Raw genomic sequence first — 26,277 nt, forward strand, 5'->3', positions numbered from 1 at the left:
CAAAGAGAGAGACGAGATTGAAGAGAATAAGCCAGAAACGTCTTCATTCATTTGAGGTTTTTTTTTTAAAAAATAATCCCACCACCTCAAAGGTTCGAGCCCCTCTCACTAATTAAGTAATAGCAAAAGGAATTTGGCACCCAATATTAATCCCACCACCTCAAAGGTTCGAGCCCCTCTCACCGCAAAGGTTCGAGCCCCTCTCACTAATTAAGTAATAGCAAAAGGAATTTGGCACCCAATATTATATATTATTGTGGGTTTTATTTACAAACTATTGTGGGTTTAAAGCAAAGAGTCAACAATGGGTAGTGTGGCAGGTGTCACGGTATAGGAGGCCATTTTTTTGGACACTTTTTTGTGCATTTGCGGAGGTGTTAATATTTTTAAATTTTACTGATCGTTGGCCCTTACTGTAATTTGTCGTTAATGCCGAGCGGTCAAAGAAGGGGTTTGACTGACGTTTGAGGCGGCTCTCTGGAAACCGCAGTGCCAAGGACGGCTGGTCACGGTCAAACGGTGGATTTCAGCCGTAGGATGGTGAAGACGCCCTCGGGAGTGGCGGCCGGGACGCGGACACGAGGCATGGCGACCGGGATGGCCGGTAAAAATAAGCTGGCACACGTGGAGACCAAAGGGGGTTGTCACGTCACCTTTTTAAAAAGTAAATCTATCGTCCTCGAAAATCAACAAAATAGTAAATATAAAATTTGGCATCCTCAAAATTAGTGGAATTCAAGTAGAATTTAAATTGGAGAAAATTGAAAATAAGGTTACTCAATGGAAAAAAAGAATAAATTAGGCCAATTTAGTGCAAGGGAATGGAATCAATGGATGTCGAAGCAACCGCGTACGTGGCAAATGGAGGGTACGTGTCAACATTTCACGTGCTGGAATCCTGAGGGTGGGCAGGTCAGCACTATTTAATGATTTTCTTCAGAGGGGGTAGGTCGGGTGCGGGTTTCAGACATGGCTGCTGATGTGGCCGGACAAAGAAGGGGCGGCTGCCCACGTGGGCAGCGGTCTTCGTCTTCAACATTACCCTCTCACTTAACACGTTCTCTTCTTTATCTACTCTGAGCACTCCTTGCGTCGGTGCTCCTCTCCATGGCTGCTTGCCACCGCAATGGAACTTCATGATCGCCGCCTCTCTATCAGCAAAAGCTCCTCTTCCAAGATAAGTAAACCATCGTCTTCCTTGAAGAAAGCCTCCTCCACTCCATCTTCCTCTCCTCCTCCATCATCGGCCCCTTCCCGCCCTGTTGCCAAAGTTGTTAACGCCGACCCCAGCAGCTTCCGACGAGTAGTTCAGGAGCTTACAGGCACCATACCTTCGTCGCCAAGCTCTCCCTCATCTTCGCCGGCTCATGGCAACGCCACCACTGCCAGGCCTTCGCGGCTGCAGCGCATCGCGCCACCGCCTCTGCGGCCGGACTTCCGAAATCTCCAACCACAGCATCCACAGCAGGATCAGCAACACCTTCTTCAACAACATCAGCAACACCAACAAAGCCTCCTTCAGCAGCAGCAACAGGCGTCTCATTTCCGTCTTCTCCAGGAGCAGCAGCAGCAGTGGCAACACATGCAGGTACAGCAACAGCAGCAACGAACGCAGTATCAGCTGCCAATGGGTGGACCTTTTCCTCCACCCTTACCCTTCCCACAGTTCGGAAACCCCGACCCTAGCCCGAACCCTAATTTTCCCCCAAGTTTGCCTATGCTCTCCCCACACCTCCTCTCCCCCCTTCCAGCCCTAACCCCAGGTGACAACACATGGGCTAACCCATTAGACTCCATCCCCATAACTTCTCCTAAACCTCTTTCTAACCCTACAAATTTAATGCCCCCTCTTGTACCACTACCCACTATGAGTGGAGAAACCCCAGTCAATGGCCATGGCCAACCTTTTGTACGACCACCCCTGGGCATGCCATCATCACATGGGCAACCCCTGCCCCCTCTTCAGGCTGCTTCTCCTCCCCCCTTCCCCAATTGGCTGCCCCCTTGGTCTCCTTCCCCTTTCCTCTCCCCCTCCCCCTTCTCTCCTGGCCTCCTTCCACCCTCTCCAGGGTTTGCTCCCTTCTACAACAACACAGGCCCCAACAACAACCACAGCTCCATGAACCTCAGTAGCCCCTTGGACTTCACCTTCCGAGGCCCCATCTCCAAGCCTTCTTGATACCTCCATCGCTGCTGGATGAAGGCTTTGAACTCTTCATCAACCATAACTGTGATGAATCTGGTGTCTAATGAAAGCTTTTCTTAGTCAATTCAACTTAATCCCTGTTTGAAGTGGTGCTTAATGAGGATACCAGGTGAAGGTTTTTGGGCAATCAATCAGCTTTAGTGGTGGTCACAACATAGCCATACGATGAAGGCAAAGGGAAATTAAAGTTGCTTTCATGAAGGTTTAGTGCAACCAGATTACCAACAAAGACCTCTATCGAACTGGTGGATTAAACACACTTTTCCTTGATCCAGATTTCTGGACCCACCAAAAGCCACATACAAGCTTTAGCTTATTCTGTTTTTGTTTGGGGAGATTGATTTATTATTAAGTCCTTACTTGATGGTACATATTAATTGTCTTGCAAAACTACATTGATTACCTGATTAAGAATGTGTACAGGAGGATTAATGCGCGCAATTTGAAATCTGAGTCACTATATATTCAGCTTAGCCGCATCTAGTGTAGCACACGCAGGGTTCATTTTGTTTGCACACATCTGACCAATGAAAACCGTCCACATCGGATTCTACCCTCATTTTCAACGGGGAGCTGCAAAGGCATTCAATTTCGTGGGGATACATGCGACATCACTTTTATACTGTTCCTCCACTCAATTTTGATTCCTACTTCTACGTCTTGAATATTACGGTTGATTATAACAAGATGAATAGCAGTCTCGATAGCGTTCAGTCTTGTACGTTTAGTCTTGGTAGAGCTGGAAATAAACCTTTTTTCTAGCCAGTGAAAAAAAAAAGATTTGACCTTCGAACCCAACCGATTTTTATTGAAAAATTTTCATAGATTACTCGGTGTTATAACTACAAAAATCCGAGTCTAAGGTTAGACAAAATTATAACCCATTTTTCTCAATTTGAGCCAAGAACAGTACACTAAACGGCGGGTTGTTTTTGACATTGGTTTGGATAGTGGGACATGCATTGCACATCCTAATGTTATCATGGTATCAACTTTTTCTTGGAACTTGTCTTGAAACTGCAAGCTCACATGTAGTGTTAGGGTTTTTGTTTTTGAGTGAACTTGACATCAACATGAATCCTTATCTCACTATGGGGTGAAGAGGAAAATACAATTTTGAACAAGCATTTTCTTCATAATTTCATCTAATTACTACCATTTTTTGGAAAATTGAAGTAAGCATTTTTTCCATCTCTCAAGGTGAGGCTGATTTTTCAAAACTTGAGTGAAATCCAAAGATAAAACAAACTTGTCTTTTGTAGAACCTTGCTCTCATGGGGCGTGTGGGCCACCCTTCAATTCAATTCGATTCAAAAGGTGCAGGCCACGTACTCTTATCCAAGCAGGCTCGATAGCAATAACCTATCCCTGACCCTTTCTCTTTGGATCGGTGGATCTACCGGTTAGTCAAAGATCTCCCTCTGAACTGCACGTACAGTCGGTTGGGTCGAATACTGGGGAGTCTCTTCCATCAGGCATTCTTCCGACATTGGCGGTCCGGCTTATGGAGAAGAGACCAAGGCCTTCTCCAACCAAGAGTCACACCTTCATTCAAATATTGCACCGCACTTGTGCTCGTTAGTTGATCGCATTTCCAGCTAACGTTCCTTGTCATTGCGAATGACACCCTATTCGATCAGGGGTTTGTACTAGTTGATGGCAATTCTGTTACCATAGATATTTCTCCTGTAGGGAGCTTCATAGATGTTCCTGTAGGGAGTTCCGTAGACATTTCACTTCCATAATTGGGATTCGTTGTTGGTAAGATAAACTTCGGATAATGCCTAACAAGCATTCGAGAAAAGATGGACCTCTCTAGGTTACTAAAACATATGTTATTAAGTTCCTAATTAGAATCCCACAGAAGATGACCTCTCTAGGTCTTACTAAAATCTATGGTAGAGTTTAATTTCTTTGGTCATTTTGAATTTCTTGTTATCTCATTTGGGTTAACGAATACTCTAGTAACTATCAATAGATTAATGATTGTCGAGAACGGTTACAACTATGTGCATTGATGTGTGTGAAGAGCTAGTGTAGACTCTCGAACTTGCTATGAGCAAGGAAATGGATGAGCTAAATTATTAGCTAGACCTAATGTTTCGTTCACATTGCTTACACCACCATCCCAATTCACATTGCATGTACTCTTAAGACAATCTTTGTTTTTGTGATCATTGCAAGAATTTCGATCATGACATCTTACTCCTTTCTTGAGTTTATCTTCTCTTTTACCAAGTACGAGTAGCCTAGACCTGTCGGAGGCGGGTCTTGACTAACTCTTAGACCCGCCTTCAATGGGTCCATTGTTGATCGATCTAAAGCACTCTATACTTGTGCATGTTAATGTCTATGATAAATGCGCACGCGGGTGCACACACACACACACACACACACACACACACACACACACACGACACATGCATGTAGAATACACATCCACATAGCACATGCTTGTACACACATGCTTGCACCTATATAGACACATACACACACACATTCATGCACGATGGGTGAGTGCATGTGCACTTGCCAAGCTTATAATCGTTGCAAATGTGCATTGGTCATTGGTCATTGGTCACTTGCTCTATGACAACATTCTACCACATGCTACTTTTGCTCGGCCACTACCAAAGTGCATACACCATTGCGTTGATGTACTAGTTGGTAGCCTTTAACTTAGTTGAATGCCCTTGTTGCCTCCGACTTGTCATAGTCGGGGCCAACCATGTTCTCGTCACCTTAATGCACTATGTCTACATGCTAGTAGCCACCTTGCAATGGTTATTATTTACCATGGGCTAAGAACCTCTTACGTTGACATGAGGCATGCTTACAGACTTCACCTCCACCACTTTGCACTTGTGGCCACTGACATGCCAACCCCATCCCATCAAGTGTATACTACCCAATCCGGTTGGTGGGTCTTGACCGATGAGCCTCTGCTACGTGTGTCCTCTACCAATGCACAATTGCCCTTACCCACTGCTATTGTCGTGCACAGTCCTAGCCAACCTCCCTCATAACTCCACATACTAATTCTCACTCTCTCTCTCTCTCTCTCTCTCTCTCTCACACACACACACACACACACACACACACACACACACAAAGTAGTGTAGAGCAGTTATAAATCAAGGGGCAAGAACAATAAAACTTTGCATAGAGGAAAGGTTTCTAAAATTTGCTTCTTTGATAATGTACACACACACACACACACACACACACACACACACACAGAGATATATATATGTATGTGTGTGTGTGTGTGTATGTATGTATGTATATGTGTATGTATGTATGTATATCTATATATGTATGTGTGTGTGTATGTATGTATGTATGTATGTGTGTGTGTGTGTATATATGTATACATACCTTTAGATTTTAGTAGCAAGCTTGATCATGATCATCAAGTTATAACGTAAGGTGGTAGATTTGAGCAAGCACGGCGTGTGGTGTCGTATCTTTGTAAAATTAGGGTCAACATGTTGATTTATATATACATATATGTGTGTGTGTATACAATTATACACACACACACACACATGTATACGTGTACACACGCACGCACACACACACACATGTATACATACACGTGTGTGTGTGTGTGTGTGTGTGTATCTTGATCATGATCATCAAGTTAGAATGTATGGTGTTAGATTTTAGCAGACATGGCACGTGGTGCCATACCTTTGTAAATGTGGGTCAACATGTTGATTTGATTGAAGGCTTCGAAAAGATTGAGTAATAATAAGAGTGTTGTTTTATTTTGGCCGACACTATGTAATACACATGTGTGAGAGGCATGTGCGAGTGTCAAGTCTACTACAATCTTTCATTGAAACCTACCCTCATTAATCGATCACTAATCATAATTATCTATTATTAATTACAATAATGTATGATGGCCCAACCGTCCTCTATCCTTTAATATTTTAAAAAAATTTATTCACATAATTGCCGGTTTTTTAAAACTCATAGCCCACATGTGCTGGAAGCTTATTTATGCTTGATCATCGAGCTTGATGATCATACATATCCTTACGCTTATTTATTAAATGATCATGATTAAGCTTGCATGCTACCCCTTGCTCACATAATTGATCAAGCTTAAACTTGCCACTTTCTCTCGTGATTATCGTTAGTGGATCATGGATTTGATGAGGATCAAGCTTGCAGTCACGCTAACCCTTGATCACATCAGTGATCAGGCTTGCACTTGCTACTCTCTCTCACGATTATTGTTGGCAGGTCACAAATCTAGGAGCTGAGGTTTGGAGATCACTAAGGAGTTGAGTGAAAGATCCATGTCCCCCCACGCAACGAATTCAAGGGTGCTAGCAGCGAAAGTAGCACTTCTTGCACGGGGCAGGGTCCCTCACTTGGGCCTCGCCCACAGATATCCGGACAAGAGACTAATCCATCGGTTCTTCCAAAACCAAACCTGGAAAAACTTCCCTCGCCCAAAAAGCACGGGCGATTCCTCCAGGATATTTTTACTCTAACGTAGTTAAGAGTCTAACTAACTGAAGTGATCTGTCCGAACCTGTAAGTTCCCATAGTCAGATGAAGGGAAAGACTTACACTTGGATCATAGAGACCAACGTTTTTTTCCTCATTGAGAGGCACAATCGTTGATTCTTTTTCATAGAACAATTTTTATCCGGGATTTACTTCATCTATCGTACCATAACAGAATTGAGTCTCAATTTAGGGATTTATCAGTCCAGCCTAACCCCATCCAGTCCCGTGGGTTAGTCAACTGCCCAACCACTATAGTGATAGGATCCATTTAAGAATTTGGTTAGGTTTTGTCTCGGGTACCAGGGAAAAGAGTTCCCATGCCCCCTAGCCGGATATGCAAACTTAAAACTAGTCACACCACTTACACACCTAATATGAAATTGCCTTTCTCACAGATTCAGCTGCCTTTAAAACAATCTTTTAATGAAACTATAGTATCACTGATCCCTAATCCTCCAAATCTAATCCGGTTGTTCCTTCATCGGTGTACTTATGGCATCATTGGCAACCAGAACGCTTACCACCTATCCACTCAGAGGCCTTTTCAATAGTTCCTAGCTCATAGTACCCGGCAATATATTCGCTTATAAAAATCAAAATGGAATCTCTGTCGAAGATCAACAAGATCAACCAACAGATCCATATAAAAGAGCCATGGACTCATCCGTTGAGGACCAGCAAGGTCAATCAACCAGATCCATGCCCGAATTCAGAAAACAACTCTTACTCCTTGTTCCAATATCTTCCACGACGTACGTGGAAGGGTATCTTCGGTGACTCAGAGCCCGAGCACCGTATGGTCAGCACCCTCTAGGATCCTTCACGCAGGTCACCTAGCGCTTCACTCATAGGTTGCTTCCTTAGTCCCTCATCCACCGTACCGAAAGCTCACCATTTAAATCGAACCGAGGCTGGTCAAGACCTCGGCCGCCGACCTTGCTACGCGAGACATCCTCCGTTCTCTCCGTCAGTTGTTGCAACTTTATCAGATAGGTCTCCACTACCTCATTCACAAGAAAGTCAAAATGCTTCCCCAGCATTTTTGACATAAAATAGTCATTTAAAAACAGGTCTTAAATACAGTTTCTATAATGAACTCTCGTCTTTCCACATTGATCCACATCAATCCACATTATTTAATCCACATCCATTTCATATGTATTCCCATTCTAATCCAATCACATCATTTTCATCTCATCACATCTTTCCTCATTTATCTTCATCAGATCTCATCCACTCGCATCTACCCATATCCACATCTCATCACATCACATTCATTCACATCTCATCCATTCATATCTACCTCGATCCACATCACATCCATTTCACCTCACATCTCATTCATTCACATCTATCCCGATTCACATCACATTCATTCACATTCATTCACATCACATATCATTCACATCACATATCATGCATTCACATCTATCCCAATTTATATCACATCACATCTTATTCATTCACATCCCGATTCACATGACATCACATCTCATTCATTCACATCCCGATTCACATCACATCACATCTATTCATGTCCATCACATACATCCATCACATCACATTCATCACATTCATTCATTCATATCCACCACATTCATTCTCATAACCATCCCATCACATGCATTCTATCCACATTATATCACATCACTTCTATCCACATCATATCTCATTCATACACATCTCATCTCATTCATCCACCACATCCATCCAATCATTCATATCTATCACTTCACATCACATGTATGACTACTCACATCTATCCATACATTCATATCTATCACTTCACATCCACATATATTCATGTCACATCACATTCTTTCACATACACATCCACATCCATTCTTTCACATACATCCACATCCATTCTTTCACATACACATTCACATCCATTCTTCACATACACATCCACATCCATTTTCATCACATACACATCCACATCCATTTTCATCACATACACATCCACATCCACCCATTCATTCCCATCTATCTGATTCACATCACATCTCATCACATCTATTCACATCACATTACATCCATCCATTCATTCACATCTATCTGATTCACATCACATCTATTCACATCACATCTCATTTCTAGGCAAGTTTTCAGTTTGATTTTCTTTTGAATACAAGGAGTATTTCTTGAATCAGTATCCTCAAAACTTCTTGATTAGAATTCTGAATTTCATACCAGAATTCCTCGAATTCTATAACCTTGATCCACAGATCCATTCGAAGGGTCTCAAACTTAGTTTCAGATTTGGCGAGAGTTTTGAGTGTATTTTTCTAAACTGGTCACACCTTCTTTCCTCAAAACTGACAAAAGAGTTTGGTCTTGGTCTCATAGTCTGATTCAAGGTTCGAGTCGTCGGATAAGATTTTTCCTGATTTATCTTTCTCGAAAAGGTTTGATAATTCAGTTACTATTTTACTAAATTTCTTTCTTTGAATATTCACTTAACTGATTTCTAAATTAGTTACGAATTTCAATGAGGAATAGATTAATCATTTATTGAAATATTTCGAGCTCGATAGATTTTCTAAATTCTCTTTTTATAATCCGTGCGAATATAAAACGATAGAATTCTCTCTTAGAGTAATTAATTATTCATTTATCAAATACTCATAGAATTTAAACATAGAATTTAAGAGAATTCTAATTTTGATATAAAAATTCTTTATGCATCTATTTATGCATAAACATCAACTTCAGTGGGAATAACACTTTTATAAAAAAAATCCTTTCATGCATCTATTTATGCATAAAATTAATTTTAATAAGAATAACACTTTTAAAATAAAAAGAACTTCTTTATGCATCTATTTATGCATAAAAATCAATTTTTATAAGAATAACCCTTTTATAATAAAAAATTTCCTTTATGCATCTTTCTATGAATAAAAATCAAATTTAATGAGAAATTTCTTTATGCATCTTTCTATGCATAAAATTGAAATTTAATGAGAATAACACTTTTGTAATAAAAAAATTTCTTTATGCATCTTTCTATGCATAAAAATCAAATTTAATGAGAATAACACTTTTGTAATAAAAAAATTCTTTTATGCATCTTTCTATGCATAAAAATCAAATTTAATGAGAATAACACTTTTGTAATAAAAAAAATTCCTTTATGCATCTTTCTATATGCATAAAAATCAAATTTAATGAGAATAACACTTTTGTAATAAAAAAAATTCCTTTATGCATAAAAATTAATTTTAATGAGAATAACACTTTTGTAATTAAAAAAATTCATTTATGCATATTTCTATGCATAAAAATCAAATTTAGTGAGAATAACACTTTTGTAATAAAAAAAATTCCTTTAAGCATCTTTCTATGCATAAAAATCAAATTTAATGAGAATAACACTTTTGTAATAAAAAAATTTTCTTTATGCATCTTTCTATGCATAAAAATCAATTTTAATAATTAATATCAGTGATATCCATGCATTTTCATAGGTGAATATGTATATGGAGTAATTAGAATATTTCTTTTAGATGCAAAAATGGTGGGAATTACTCTTTTGGAATAACATAAAAGCAAACTTTCTTTTCCGCAAAATTCTGAAAAATTTTACCATAACCTCCTTTGTATGGCTGACCATTTCTCATTTTTATCATTCTTTATTTAACTTGAATTAACCCAAATTAGATTTATAGAACTTTAATCTACACAATTTTCTAAATTCAAGAGAGTAAACAATAAGAAGAGTTTAATTAATCCTTTAGTTAATCTTTCTAGGATTGAGAAAGGTTGGAATGTAAAGAGGAGAAAGGGGTGGTTATCAAAGGCATAGCATTTGAATTTAATTCAACATCTGCAAAATATAAAAATTAAGAAAACCATAGATTCTTCATTAAACAAGTAAGAAAATTAGCTTACATGGAGCTCTTGTTGTTGTAAGCTCTCCTTTGGCTTGAGGGATTGAGGGTTCTACTCTTGTTTGAAGCAAGAGTGCAATTCACTTTAGAGAGGATTAGGCCAAAAACAATTGAATTATTAAAAAATTCAATGTAGATGGCTCAGGACAAGATCAGAGTAACAGTGCATAAACACCATTAAGCTTTTACAAAGGGGGAGGCTTCTATTTATAAGAAAAAGTGAGCCTCTAACCAAGCAAACTGATTCTAGAATTTTTTACATCAGTTTGGTCAATTTTTTACCATTTTTGGGTCAGTTCATCTTACTTTTTGGATCTAGTTTTGAAATAGGAGAGATGAAAATATCTCATTTTATTGATTAAAAATTGGGGGTAATGATGAGAAAAGGCGCCTACTTCATGAGGGGAGACCCCACACTGAGGTGTCAAAATTCAGTTTTTTAATTGTTTTCTTTGGTCCTTAGTCCACTCTTCACCTTATGTGAGCATTTACTCATTTTGGGGGGGTTTTCTTTTATTCTTCAATTTATCTCCTCCCTACATTTGGATTAATCTTATTGGTCCATAGGAACCTTAATTGGACCATAATCTAAAAATTTCTAAAAAATTAGACCTTGAGACTAAGGTATACCTATTTTTAATTAATTCTAATTGCACATTGAAAAGTTTTTTTTGAATTTTTGTTTCAGGGGAAACCATTTTAGACACTAGGAGGATTTTTATGTCCAAAAATATCTCAATTTTGAATTACCTCCCTCTAGATATTTTCTCTCTCTAGGCCAAAACAGGGTAAAATAGGATCTTTCTTTTATTTCAGAGAGGGAAATAATTATAAGATTAGAAGGGAATCTTACATCCTACCCCACTTAAAAAACACGAGATGTCCTCATCTCGCAAACTAGAGGACAACTCTTTCCCTTAAGATCCAACTGATTCTGGGGTTCCTTATAGTCTAGTGAACCCAACAGAATCTTGGGATAAAGATCCCTTGTATAGAACTCATTATTAGATAACAATTCTTTCAGATCATATCATTCATATAATTAACATAATAATTGTCCATTAGACCGAAATTTCCATTTGAACATTCCTCCATGGAAATTTTAATTATACAGATTTTTAATTTGTCATCCCTTAACTTGATCCACTGGGTCAAGTGTTAACAGTAGCAATCAGTCCATCAGCACAATCCACTAATCTCATAGTGATTTGCTAAAGTCATTATCATCATTCCACTTATGAACATCATCACAGGGACTCGTCCCATTCATCCTCATTGTAGTTTTGCTCAGCTTATCGCTTTTCAACCAAAATTTAGGAATCATTATTTTTCAATCAAAATCCAATTCAACTCATCAGTTTTTCTCAACCAGAATTTTAAAATCATATCAACCACATTCGAATTCATCATCTAGATAGCATTTTTGCTTATAATTTCAAGGTCTTAGATTTACTCATATATACTGCCAGTAAAGAGCTGCAGTTATACCCTTGGTATATACGGGTAGTCACGTTCCTTGGAAATTTAAGGTAAGTATCATCATGTCTAGGCCTCAAGCAAGTCAAGGATTCCATACAATTGCAGTACTTCCATTTGAAGACCCAATTACCTATGTATGAATCTTCATTTCTGAATATCAATTTGTATGAATTTCATCACACAATTATAACCTTTTACTGCTACTTCATAAATTTTTGACATTTCTGGTTTCTCGGTTGATCCACTTTAGCCAAATTTGCTCTGATACCAGCTGAAAGATCCCTCTCCCCCCGCACAACCAATTCAGAGGTGGTGCTAGTAGTGGAAGTAGCACTTCTTGCATGGGACACAGGATCCCTCACTCGAGGCCTCGCCCATGAATATCCGGACAAGAGACTAATCCATTGGTTCTTCCAAAACCAGACCCGAAAAAACTTCCCTCGCCCAGAAAGTACGGGCGATTCCTCCAGGATATTTTTACTCTAACATAGTCAAGAGTCTTAACTAACTGAACTGATATGACCGAGTCCGTAAGTTCCCATAGTAAGATCAAGGAAAAGACTTGCACTTGGATCATAGAGACCAACACTTTTTTCCTCATTGAGGAGGCACAGCCGTTGATTCTTTTCCATAGAACAATTTTTATTCGGGATTTACTTCATCTATCGTACCATAACAGAATTGAGTCTCAATTTAGGGATCCATCAGTCCAGCCCCACGTAAGAAGTGGAAGTAGCACTGCTTGCGTGGGGGGCAGGGTCCCTGCTTGGAGGCTTAGGCTATGGTCTCTTGTGTAGAGGATCATATCTACTCACTTACACTATAGCTACATGCTATTGGATTGGAGTTATACCTCTTGATGGTATGGGACATCAAGGTAAAGGTATGATGTATTTCATTATATTTCATGTGTGCATCCCTTGGGCTCGGAGGTGGTTGGGTGGATGAGTTTATGCCTGATTTATGCATGTTTATGTATAACAATTATCTAGCCATAGTACCTCCTTCTTGAGGAATTTTTTGAAGTCTTGCCTATCTGTTGTTTTGCCAAGAGTAAATGCTTAGAAATAATACAACCAAACTTATTCTATTATGAGTCTCACTTGTGTCTAACCACCTTACCATTAGGAATATTGTATGCTTTACTTGTCTCAATGTCTTCTTCTTTGAGAAAACAAAGCAAGTTATTCTTTTCATTAGGTGGTAGGGACCATCATGCAATAGAATAAACTATCCTCTATCAGGACCTTCAGTTTCTCGTCCCAATTTATTTGCACCAATTGGCTTGCAGAATACATAACAAGGAGTGCTAGGCCATACTATATATCATATATCTATCTCTTACAAATTATACATCAATATTTTATGCTCACTTGAAAAATTTCTTAACATTCTTTGGATTAGCCATTGTTGTTTAGTTGGTGTATTGCATTTGACACCTACAATCAACCCACTATAAAAATTTGTTCGCCACTTTTCCTTAAAAGTTTTATGGGTCTATCTTATCCTTCTGTGCTATTGTGCCCATCTTGGTATTCACTGTGAAAACATCTTATCGTCACTCTATTCAATTTTCCAAATCCCTTTCATTTGTTTCCTTAAAAGTTTGTGGGTTTATCTTATCCTTTTGTGTTATAATGTCACGCTATTGTGCCCAGCTGTGAAAACATCTTATTGTCATTCCATTCAATTTTTCAAATCCCTTTCATTTGTTGGCATGCTCTTCTCAGCCCTATCAATGCACGAAAAACCTCTGCAATGTGCCTATTCTTTCTCTCAGCAACACCATTTTGCACTATGGAGTGTACCTACATGTGAATTATCTTTGAATTCCAAGCTTTCTCAAACTCACACTGAACTCATTGTACTGAACTCATTGGAGAAGTACTCTCCTCTCCATTTGACCTTAGGCACTTAAGTTGTAAACATGTTTGCTTTTTAGCCAACATTTTGAAGTTCTGAAAGTGAGTAAACACTTCACTTTTCTCTTTTATGAAATAGATCCACACCTTCCTTATGTGGTGATCAATGAAGGATACGTATAACGACATCCTCCAATTGATGTCGTCTTAATCGGCTCCCATATATCTAAGTGCACCATATCAAGTGCTCTCTTACTTGCATCAAATTCTTTGTTTACTTTCTAAACTAACATGCTTCACATACTTTATGCATTCCATCCACCTTAAACTTTGGCAAACATGTAACAATTTCTAAATTTTGCATAGACTACAATCACTCCTTATTCACATGACCAATACGTTCGTGCCAAATATTTATATAAACCACAACACATATTGATTTTGTTGCAAGTGAATTAGCCCTTGGGGTTCTTTACGTATTTTTCCTTTAGTAGTTTAGATAGGAAGAATTTCTCTTAGCTTTTGGTTAAAGCAACTCCCATTTTTTGAAAGGGAAAGACCATGCATAAGCGTGCAACTATTTTTGGCATGTGGGCTATTTTTATGAACAAAGCATAAATACCCGAGAGGTGGGAGGATGTGGACACTTCTTTTGGAGGGGAGATTGGACCCAATACTCTGTTTAAGGTGATATATACTATATTTCTTGTTTTTGTTTCAATTTATGCTCATCTTGTCAATTTAAATTCAATTCTATGGTTTAGTCTTTGTTGTATTTGTGAGTTTTGCATTATTCTTCAAAAGTATTTCAAGATCCGTGTCTCAGGTATGAGAGCTTAGGGATACTTGGATTTGAACAATAGGGGGAAGCTCACTAAAATCCAAAGCGTAAAGTAGACAAGACTCCAGAACCCATAAACAAAAGCTTGAAGGGACTCAAGAATCCATAAACAAAAGTTTGAAGGGTTATGGGAATTTTCTGAGCCTCTAGATCAAAATTTGGATCAAGGGCTATGGTTTAATATCAACTTTGATGGAAAAAACCACTCTTTTTGAAGAGAAACCACCTTTCTTCTTTCCAAAACCACCTTCACTAATCTTAATCCTCTCCCTAATCCATATGTTTGGATGGAATCAGCAAATTAAATTGAGGAGATCAAAGCCCTATTTTCAGATTTGCTAAGCTCCTTGTATATTCAAAATCCATAATCAATAATGGTGAGAAATTGCCCATAAATCAATTGAGGGAAAAGCCCATATTGGAGGGAGAAAAATGGCGGATTAAAAGCTTTAATCAAAGGGAAGGCAATTAACGATTGGATTTTTTATTTTTTCTTCTCTCTCTCCATCCCCCTGGCGCGACAACCACGATGGCAGCGATTCGGCAGTTTCTTTTCTTGTTTGGGTCGTGGAGAAGCGTCGATTAGCTAAAAAGAAAGCTTTAATTAAAAGCTTTAGTTAAAGCTTTAACTTAAAATATAAAGGGCAGCCTTATGTGTTGGGTGACGGGCTGTAGAGAAAGCTTTATATGAAAGCTTTAGAACATTAAGCTTTGAAAAAAAATACAGTTTTTTTTGGGGAACAATAAAGTATTTATATTAACTATTCAGAGTCAAACAAACATCATATATCACCCCAACACTCGGCTATCTAACTGTGTCCTATATCACCGCCACATCCACATCCACAATACTCTACTCCTTTTTTATCTCATTTAAAATTTTACAAAGAAAATCCCATCTTTCATCTTCACATAAAAACTGGACTGATCCCATGAGATCTGATATCCCAACAGTAAACAAGCCTCCATCATGGCCTCAATAGTATAGCCCCGGGGAGATTGTTTTTCCAGTAGTCCTCCATGTTTAGACCACACCTTAACAGTAAGTCTTGTACCAAACAGGGTTCTCAATAAAAAAGGCCACAAAAGTATGAACCACTTGCTTTTCCTTGCGGTACCATCTCTGAGTTTTGGGCCCATATCTAGGAGGCCTTTTCTTCTCAATCCAGCACCTCACATGCATCCAGCAAATCCACAATAGGAAAAAACCCCTAGTATGCATGAAACTCTGCCAAGATAATGGGGACATAATCATGAAATATTCCTCTATAAATTCTAAATTAGCAGATCTAGCTCCACATACCAGATTTTATTTACATTATAAATAGACCAACACATGCAAATACATTTATACATCAACTTAGAATCCTACAATCCTGTACATGTAGTCTTTAAGAACACAATTTCATTTCTATTGGTCTAGATTTCCCATAAAGTGCAAGCTCTAACAATGTTAAAAACCAATCCACTGAATTCATCACTGATTGCCCATTTCCCAAGTAGCCAGTCCTCCCAAAAGGTTTGCATATTTAAGCCCTTCTGTATCCACCTAGTCATTTTACCCCAGGTGCTCCTTAAGGCAGGGCAGTCCCAAAACAAATGCTTACCACTGTCCATAGAAGACCTATATCTAGGGCACACACCACTAGCCATGTTTCTTTTATGCAGTTTATACCCAATGGGAAGTGCCCACATACAAATGTTCCACAAAAAGACCTAAAATTTCTTAGGCACTTGACAGCTCCATATCAAGTGCCATCTCTTTTTCCAGCTAGCAACACTCCACTTTACATTCCATATTTTGTTACAGTACATAACATTAGCATCTTCCTTCGTTATAAGTGCATAAATGTCTTTAGTTTTGCTATCCTTCAATTTGACCCCATTGATCCAGGCCCAGTCCTTAATCGAGACTGAGATATCAGTGGCTGTGGAGCATAACTCACTCTGCAGCAACTCCAGCACCTGCATCATCAAGTCTTTCTCTTTTCTGGTTAGCTGAAACTCCAAAGATAATAGATTTAACTCTTTCCATCCAGCAGCATCACTGTCCCAACAGTCAGCCAGATGTTTAATACCTTTGTTATTAAGGCTCTTAGCCACTTCAGTATCCAAAGCAGCAAAGAGGGGGGAAAACTTGTGACTCCACCATAACCCAAGTGATAGCATGGAGTTCCCAGTTACCCTCCCTCCACCATCCCAAACCATAAGGCTCAGATTATCTTTCCAGCTATTGCAAAGCATTTTGCAGAAATCAGAGCATGTAATTTTTAGAGGAGCAAGAGAGAACAATTTGTCTATCCAAGTTAAGTTCCCCCATCTACCAATAACTCAGCCAATTCCACCACCTCCCTTATCATCAAGGACCAAGTGGAGATTTGAGATAGCATCCTAGGTAACATCAAAATCCTTCTAGCATCACAGTGGGTGGACAGATGTATGATACCAATGCCTCCTTCATTTTTGGGCATTGCCAGCTTCTCCTAAGCCAACCAGGCAGGGACTCTTTTCTTACCTACATCATTTCTCCATAAGAAATCCCTGATAGGACCAATAATCTCCTTCCAGTGGCACTTCCCAAATTTTAGCGGAACATAACATAAGCATTCAACACTGAGTTGCATATATCAATTCTGATATGAAAGGGTACTTTCAAGCCTTCCCACTTCTTCAATTTCTCCACAAACCTGTTTATGGCCCACATGACCAACTGTTTATTAGTAAGTCCCACCCCAAAGAGAGACGCAAGAAGTCTAACAATGTAACCCTTTTGTACTACCTCACATCCCCATCTCTGAAGATCAAAATCATTATCCTCTATCAAGCTCATGATCCTAGATTTTAGAATATTGCATTTAGAACTTGAGGCATTAGCAAACTCCTGAACAATCTCCAAGACCATTCTCACATTGCTTAAAAAAAATAGAGTTTTAATTCATAGACTTAAAAAGAAAAAGAAAAAGGGAAAAGGCAAGCCTTTTTCAAGCTTTTATTACTTAAGCTTATCAAGCTTAATACTTTTTTAAAAAAAGAGAGAAGCTTTCTTATTTCTCGTCTCCTCGCCTTGCGTTGATTGGCAGTCGCCTCCTTGTTTTTCTATTATTTTTGTAAAAGCTTAAATATTAAAGTCATAAAAATTGCTATATAACTCATATTCTAAAGTAGCTAAGTCTAAAGCTTGGATATATTAAAGCTTTATATCATAAAGCTTACGATATAAGCTTTTCAACCCACATCATAAGCTTAAAAGCTTTTACAAGCTTCAAGTACCTACCCTTACTTTCACACCTTGCTAAAAGGTCTGGAAGAAGAAAAACAAAAGAGAATATAGTTTTACTTTAAAGCTTAAAGGGTGATTAGCCATGGAGAGCTTTTGATTAGGAGGTTTTATATTAAAAGCTTAAAAGGAAGTCTTGTCCTAAGTTTTAAAAATGGCTAGGCTGTTTCCAAGTTTTATCCTTTCTTTATTTTTATAATCTTTTGGTGTTTTTCAATTGCATTTGATTTTGACCAAATTAAGCCAAATTAGTTAAGCTTTAAGCATAGCATAACTCATGCAATTAAGGATTTGATCGTTGCTTATTATCTTGGTTTATACAAATGTGGGTTCACATGAAATCCTTGTTGGCTATAAGACCTTATGTGGAGATTTTTTTCAGACTTGCCTGGTTTAGAAAATTTTCCTTATTTTCTCGAGAAATATCTTATGACTTTAACTCATCAATGTCTAGAATCTTCAAATCTAAGCAGAAAAAGAAAGCGATTAAGTTAAATTTATGTTTCTTATTTAGTCAAAGTTTCATATTCAATCTTTTAAAAGGTTTCTAGTTTATGTGATTGAAACTTTTATGAGAATAGTGCCTTGATTTTCAACAAAAACACTTTTGTTTTGCAAGCTAATTTGACAAGACTTTGAGATGAAGCTTCTATTTCATACACTTGGCTTGGATTCTATATCAACACTGGCCAATCAATCTTCGATCTAGCCACTCCTTTTGGCTCTTTGAAACAATTTACGACCACACATTTATCTTTTGGTGGAAAAGCTTGAGTCAACTCCCTTGGTCTTTCGTTGATGGATGGGGACCTCTCATTTTATGGACATGTGGAATTGTTTGGGATCCAACAACAAAACTAGTGGATTTTGACATCACATCCTTGACCCATAATGCTTACCTAGATGCTTTATCTAAATTATAGATTTTATTCTTCTTTAATATGGTGTTAGAAATACGCATCTACATACCTAAAACTTAATCTCTAAATATTTCTCACTTCTCAACCCCTCTCAAGCTTGAGAAGTATTCAATTGAATGGCTCTTTAATGCAATTGAAGCTCTCTAATGGATTTTAGTGATTAAACACATAAAGTTTTCATTTATGCTTAAATTAAAATATTTTTTAAGCATATCTCTCTCTCTCTCTCCCCCAAAGAATGGTCATTCCTATGACCTATTCTATATTCAATTAATGCTTCTCATGGAGAAATTCTCTATTCACAAATCAAACTCTAGGCTTGTGAAGCTAGAGGTTTAAGAAAATGGTTTTTATACTTATATGCTTGAAAAATATGGTAATATTATGGGATAAATCCATAAATTGGACTTAATGCTAAAAGATAGTTATACTATCATAATTATTTTACTATGTCTTATTCTTTTCATAAAAATTAAAAATTATCAGTAATAGCAGCGGAGAAATTGATGCATAATTCATTCTTATGCATAACGTGAAAAGAGGACTTCCTATCATATTCTAGGATTGAATATCCTAGGCTAAAAGAATGGTTTTTGTCACATTCAATGGAAAACTAATTTTTAAGTTTACGTGTAATTAAATAACTAAGAAGTAAAGAAATTATGGTAATTATATTTAATGATAAAAGAGAAATTCCTATGACATTTGGAGTTCAATCAATTAGATGGAAAAAGAACTCCTAGCATATTGGAATTATTAGATATTTTATTTAAATTCAAAGATAAATTTTAGATAAATTTATTTTATCTATGAGAAAAATTTAAATGGTAAAAGAGGAATTCCTATGACATTTGGAATTCAATCAATTAGATGGGAAAAGAGAAATTCCTAGCATATTAGAATTATTGGATATTTTATTTAAATTCAAAGATGAATTTTAGATAAAATTCATCTTTTATTGGATATTTTATTTTAAATTCAAAGATGAATTTTAGATAAATTTATTTTATCTATGAGAAATATTTAAATGGTAAAAGAGGAATTCCTATGACATTTCAATCAATTAGATGGGAAAAGAGAAATTCCTAGCATATTGAAATTATTGGATATTTTATTTAAATTCAAAGATGAGAAATATTTAAATGGTAAAAGAGGAATTCCTATAACATTTGGAATTCGATCATTTAGATGGGAAAAGAGAAATTCCTAGCATATTGAATTAATGGATATTTTATTTATGATGAATTTATTTTATGAGAAGTATTTGATGATAAAAGAGGAATTCCCATGATACTGAAATGCAAATAATCAAATGCAAAAAGAGGAATTCCTATGACATTTGAGGTCCAAGAAATTAAATGAGAAAAAGAGAAATTTTTACTATAATTCAATTTATGATTATTTATTAAAAGTGAAAATATGGGTAGAATTGATTTTTGTAAATCCCATGAATTCTTCTATTCCAAAAGAGGAATATCGAATATAATTCATTTGAGAATTTAAGAAAGAATATGGAATAGTTGTCGAGAAAAAGAACCTTTATCTAGGCCAAGTAATTGGCAAAAATTTAGAAAAAGTCCCATTATTGATATCAAGGTAGTAAAAACTACTAAATGGAAAAATGATGTAAATGGATGTGATACTAGATGTAAATGGGATGCGATAAGATGTGAATGGGATGCGATAAGATGTGAATGGATGTGATAAGATGTAAATGGGATGCAATAGGATGTGAATGGATGTGATAAGATGAAAATAAGATGTGATAAGATGTGAATGGATGTGATCAGATGAAAATAAGATGCGATAAGATGTGAATGGGATGTGATAGGATGTGGTGTGATGAAAATGAATGGGGATGAGATGTGAAGTAAATGGATGTGGATGAGAATGATGAGATGAGAACGAGATGAGAGGATATGTGAAAGGGTGAGATGGGAAGTACATGGATGTGGATGTGGATGTGGATGTGGATGTGGATGTAGATGTGTATGTGAAAGAATGGATGTGCATGCATATGTGAAAGATGGATGTGGATGTGTATGTGAAAGAATGGATGTGGATGTGTATGTGAAAGAATGTGATGTGATGTGTATGTGAAAGAATGTGATGTGATGTAAAGGGATGTGGATGTGTATGTGAAAGAATGGATGTGGATGTGTATGTAAAAGAATAGATGTGGATGTGTATGTCAAAGAATGGATGTGGATGTGTATGTAAAAGAATAGATGTGGATGTGTATGTGAAAGAATGTGATGTGATGTAAAGGGATGTGGATATGTATGTAAAAGAATGTGATGTGATGTAAAGGGATGTGATGTGTATGTGAAAGAATGTGATGTGATGTAAAGGGATGTGGATGTGTATGTGAAAGAATGGATGTGGATGTGATGTAAATGAATATGATGGACGTGAATAGATGTGATGTGATGTGAATCGGGATGTGAATGAATAAGATGTGATGTCATGTGAATCAGGATGTGAATGAATGAGATGTAATGACATGTGAATCGGGATGTGAATGGATGAGATTTGATGTGATGTGAATCGGGATGTGGATGAATGAGATGAGATGTGTATGAATGAGACGTGATGTGGATAGATGTGATGTGATGTAATGTGGATAGAATGTATGGGATGGGATGGGACGGTGATGAGAATGAATGTGATGGAGATGAATGAATGTGATGTGATGTAAATGAATGTGATGGACGTGAATAGAAGTGATGTGATGTGAATTGGGATGTGAATGAATAAGATGTGATGTCATGTGAATCAGGATGTGAATGAATATCCGGCTAGGGGACCTAGGAACTCTTTTTCCTGGTACCCGGGACAAAACCTAACCAAATTCCTAATTGGATCCCATCACTACAGTGGTTGGGCGGTTGGCTAACCCATGGGACTGGATGGGGTTAGGCTGGACTGATGGATCCCTAAAATGAGACTCAATTCTATTATGGTACGATCGATGAAGTAAATCCCGGATAAAAATTGTTCTATGGAAAAGAATCAACGGTTGTGCCTCTCCATGAGGAAAAAAGCGTTGGTCTCTATTATCCAAGTACAAGTTTCTTCCTTGACCTGACCGAGTGTTTTTACAGGTTCGGTCAGATCAGTTTGGTTAGTGATGACCTTGACTAAGTTAGAGTAAAAATATTCCAGAGGAATTACCCGTGCTTTTCGGGCGAGGGAAGTCTTTTCGAGTTCAATTTTGGAAGAACCGAGGGATTAGTCTCTTGTCCGGATATCCATAGGGACGAGGCCCCGAGTGAGAGACCCTACCCCGTGCAAGAAGTGCTACTTCCACTGCTAGCACCCCCAATTTGTTGTTGTTTGCCATATATATATAGGCAGTGATGTGTGTGAACACACTTAGGACCGCCGGGGCACTTTTTCCCTCTTTAGGAGGTTCTTTCCCCCGGCTTGTATATACGCCCATCCTTCTAGGGCTAACTAATCTTTTGTACATTGACACAATCTAATACATTGTGTGTTGTGTGCATTCTTGCTTCTTCTTCTCCAAGTTTTGTGTGCTTTCCTGCAACCCTAATTCCAACAATTGGTATCAGAGCAGGCATTGGCTCCCAGGGCTACACCGCCAGCACCCTCCGACTCACGTTCTCCGATTGAGGTGAGCTTTCACGATCGCTTGCAGGTCCCTATACTCTGCAAATAAACCCGTAGGACTTAGCATTCTCAGAAATCGCATCTGAGGTCGTTTCGGGCTCCGTTTTTGCATTTCAAGTTCTGCACAAGTGTTTTCGTCATTTTGTGCAAAAATTTTGATAGAGCAGTTTTCTGCAAAACAGGCATACGTATTCTATTGTGGACCGTACTACATAGCACGAGTTGTTCTCTGTTCAGTTTTTGCTTCATTACAGGTAGCTTTTGCATCAGTTTCAGTCAGTGGCCATGGCTGATAACAACAATGATGTATTTCGCATGTTGTCTGCTGAAGACAAACGATGGAGACAGCAACTACCCAATTTGGGCATACATGATGCAGCATGTTTTGGTTGTAAAAGGAGTGTGAAACATTGTGCAGGGTATGGATGTACGTCCAGGTTCTTTGGATGTAGGATCTATTGAGGATGTTGCAGGTTCTAGCAGCTCTACTGTTGCTACTGTTTTACCCACTGCTGAACAAGCTCGTTGGGATGGTAAAGATGCGCAGGCTCATGCCTTGATTGCACTTTCTATCAAACGTAACATCACCCCACATATTTGTTCAGCTAAAACAACAAAACAAGCTTGGGATATTCTAGCTGGTTTGTATGCAGGTCGTAACGAGGCAAAAATCTCTTACCTGCGTAAAGAGCTAGAATTGAAGATTATGCAGGAAGATGATGACATGAATGTTTTTCTTGCTGAGATTAAATATCTCAAAGAACAGTTGATTTCTGCAGGTGAGATTATTCCTGATCATTCTCTTGTGCAAACTGTTCTTGATGCTTTACCTGAGACATATCAGACTTTTGCTTCCACGTGGAGACTTCTTACTGAGGACAGACCCGATGCTGTCAAGTATGATACTTTAGTCAACAAGCTCTTGCAAGAAGCGCAGTCCAGGCAAAACAGGGCCAGGCAGCATGCAGTTGATCAAGCATTTATTGCTGCCCAGCAGCATAGAAGAAGTGGTAAGGTAGCCCCTTCCACTGTTTCTTCTCCTATTAGTAGGTCTGCAACTTCTTCTCCTTCCACAGGTAGCAACAATAAGTCTGAGAAGGCTCTTGATAAAGGCAAGAAAAAGATCAGGTGCAACTATTGTAAGGCAAATGATCATGTCATTAAGAATTTCCCTAAGCTAAAGGCTAAAGAGGCAAAGAAGAAAGAGTCAAATGCAGCCACAATAGCGGATGCTTCTACAAATGCAGATTCTGCAAATGTTGTGCAGGATACAGAATGGGCATTTAGCGTGTATTGCCAGTATGACCCATCTGTACACATGATGCATGTTTGGCAGTTTCTGTTGACTCTAATGTATGGTATTTTGACAATGGTGCTACAAAGCACATTACCTCGCATCGTAATATGTTCACTTGTCTTGAGACTGTCTCTAATGGGAATACTGTCACATGTGCCAATAATGCTTCTTACCCAGTGAAGGGCGTTGGTAAAATTATGCTTACTGCTGCAAATGGCAGCGCTTTCACACTTTCAGATGCTTTGTATGTGCCAGGGATAAAGAAGAATCTATTGTCTGTCTCTGCGCTTGCTAGACTTGGATTTGTAGTCAAATTTGTGGATGACAGATATACTGTTCATGATTTGACTTCTGGTGATACGATTATTGCATTTGGCACCTTGTTTCATGGGATGTATAGGCTCAATTCTTATGACAAGTGTGTGGAAGATTCAGCAAATGCAGTTTCTGATGAAAAGGCAGTTTCAGATGCAAAACTATGGCATGCTCGTTTTGGTCATCTGAACTTTGCTAGTTTGCTACGTTTGCAGAAATTTGATATGGTTGCTTCATTGCCCCCTCTTGAGGCACCATTGAAACATGTTTGTGAAGGCTGTATTTTGGGCAAAATGCAACGTTCTGCATTTCCAAAGGATGGTTCTGTGCGGGCCACTCGCAAATTGCAACTTGTACATAGTGATGTATGTGGGCCTATGCAAACTCCGTCATTTGGTAAACACCTGTACTTCGTGACTTTCATTGATGATTACTCAAGCCATGCATGGGTATATCCACTGAAGGCAAAGTCCGAAGTGTTTTTGTGCTTCAAACAGTTTTTTTTTATGGTTGAAAATGTATCCAATTGTACTGTGGGCACCCTCCGTTCTGATCGAGGAGGAGGGGAGGAGTACATGTCTAAAGAGTTTGATGCATTTCTGGCTAGTCGTGGGATAAAACACCAATGTATAGTGCCGTATACCCCTCAGCAAAATGGTGTTGCTGAGAGGAAAAACAGGTCACTTATGGAGATGGCACGATGTATGGTCAAGAGCCAAGCTTTGCCACATGCGTTTTGGCTTGAGGCTGTCATGTGTGCTGCATATGTACTCAACAGGTGTCCCACTAAGGCCTTGCAGTCTATTACTCCATACGAAGCTTGGCATGGCAAGAAGCCTTCTATTGGTCACTTGCGTGTCTTTGGTTGCTTGGCCTATGCTGTAGTGCCTGTGCAACAACGTAGAAAATTGGATGATAAGACTGTCAAATGCATTTTTGTTGGTTACAGTGCTGAGAGCAAGGGTTACAGATTGTATCATCTGCAGTCAAAGCATATCTTGATTAGTCGAGATGTTGTTTTTGTGGAAGATGCTGTGCAGCCTTTGTTATCATGTACCAAAGAGACAGGTGTGAGCTCACGGGATGTATTTGATACATTGTTGCCTCTGTTTACAAGTGGGAATTCAAATGTAAGTCCTAATGAGGTAAATATTCAGCCTATGCAGATTTCAAACGACATCATAGATCAGCCTATTTCTGATGCAGATTTACAGGATGTAATTTCTGAGGATAGGGCTGAAAATGAGCAGGCTAGAGGTATGCCTAAATGGCTAGTGCAAACCTTGCGTGATAGTAAAATTGATGCACCTATATCTAGTCGTACTCGTTCAGGTTTTCAGCATGCCTCTTATGCATCAGATTGTTATGCTTTGGCTGTGTCTAGTATGTGTGAAGAGGAAGAACCTCTTTCATTTGATGAGGCACAAAAATCAAAGAATTGGTTGGCTGCAATGCAAAGTGAATATGATGCTATAGTGAAGAATGGTACATGGTCTTTGTGTGATTTGCCTATTGGAAAAAAGGCCATTGGATGTAAGTGGGTTTTTAAGTTGAAACAAAAGCCAGATGGCAGTGTTGACCGCTATAAGGCTAGACTTGTTGCAAAGGGTTATGCTCAAGAAAAGGGCATTGATTTTGATGAGACCTTTGCTCCCACTTGTCGTATGACTACCATTCGTAGCATTTGTGCATTGGCAGCTCATAATGGTTGGAATGGACATCAGTTGGACATAAAGACTGCGTTCTTGAATGGAGATTTGCATGAGGAGGTGTATGTATCGCAGCCTCGTGGTTTTGTTCAAAGAGGGCAGGAAAACAAGGTGTGCAGGTTGAAAAAGGCTTTATATGGTTTAAAACAAGCTCCATGAGCTTGGTATGAAAAGATACATGCATATTTGACTGCACATGGTTTTCAGAATAGTCCAACAGAAAGCACTTTGTATGTTAAATGTGTGGATGATGTACATCTAATCATTGCTCTCTATGTCAATGACATGCTGCTCACAGGACCAAATGAAAGTCATATTGCT

At 38.3% G+C, this 26,277-nt stretch overlaps 1 protein-coding gene across 1 annotated transcript; it reads left to right on the top strand.

The window, feature by feature from the left end:
- Nucleotides 1-1,059: 1,059 nt before the first annotated feature.
- On the top strand, nucleotides 1,060-2,596 carry LOC147625322 (uncharacterized). The gene has a single exon (XM_086818645.1). The coding sequence runs from the start codon at nucleotides 1,127-1,129 to the stop codon at nucleotides 2,177-2,179; it is 1,053 nt and encodes a 350-aa protein (XP_086674771.1). The 5' UTR covers nucleotides 1,060-1,126; the 3' UTR covers nucleotides 2,180-2,596.
- The last annotated feature ends 23,681 nt before the right edge of the window (nucleotides 2,597-26,277 follow it).

This window comes from Cibotium barometz, chromosome 24, assembly GCF_041138505.1.
Source record: "Cibotium barometz isolate CiBa-2024 chromosome 24, ASM4113850v1, whole genome shotgun sequence".
NCBI classification, from domain to species: Eukaryota; Viridiplantae; Streptophyta; class Polypodiopsida; order Cyatheales; family Cibotiaceae; genus Cibotium; species Cibotium barometz.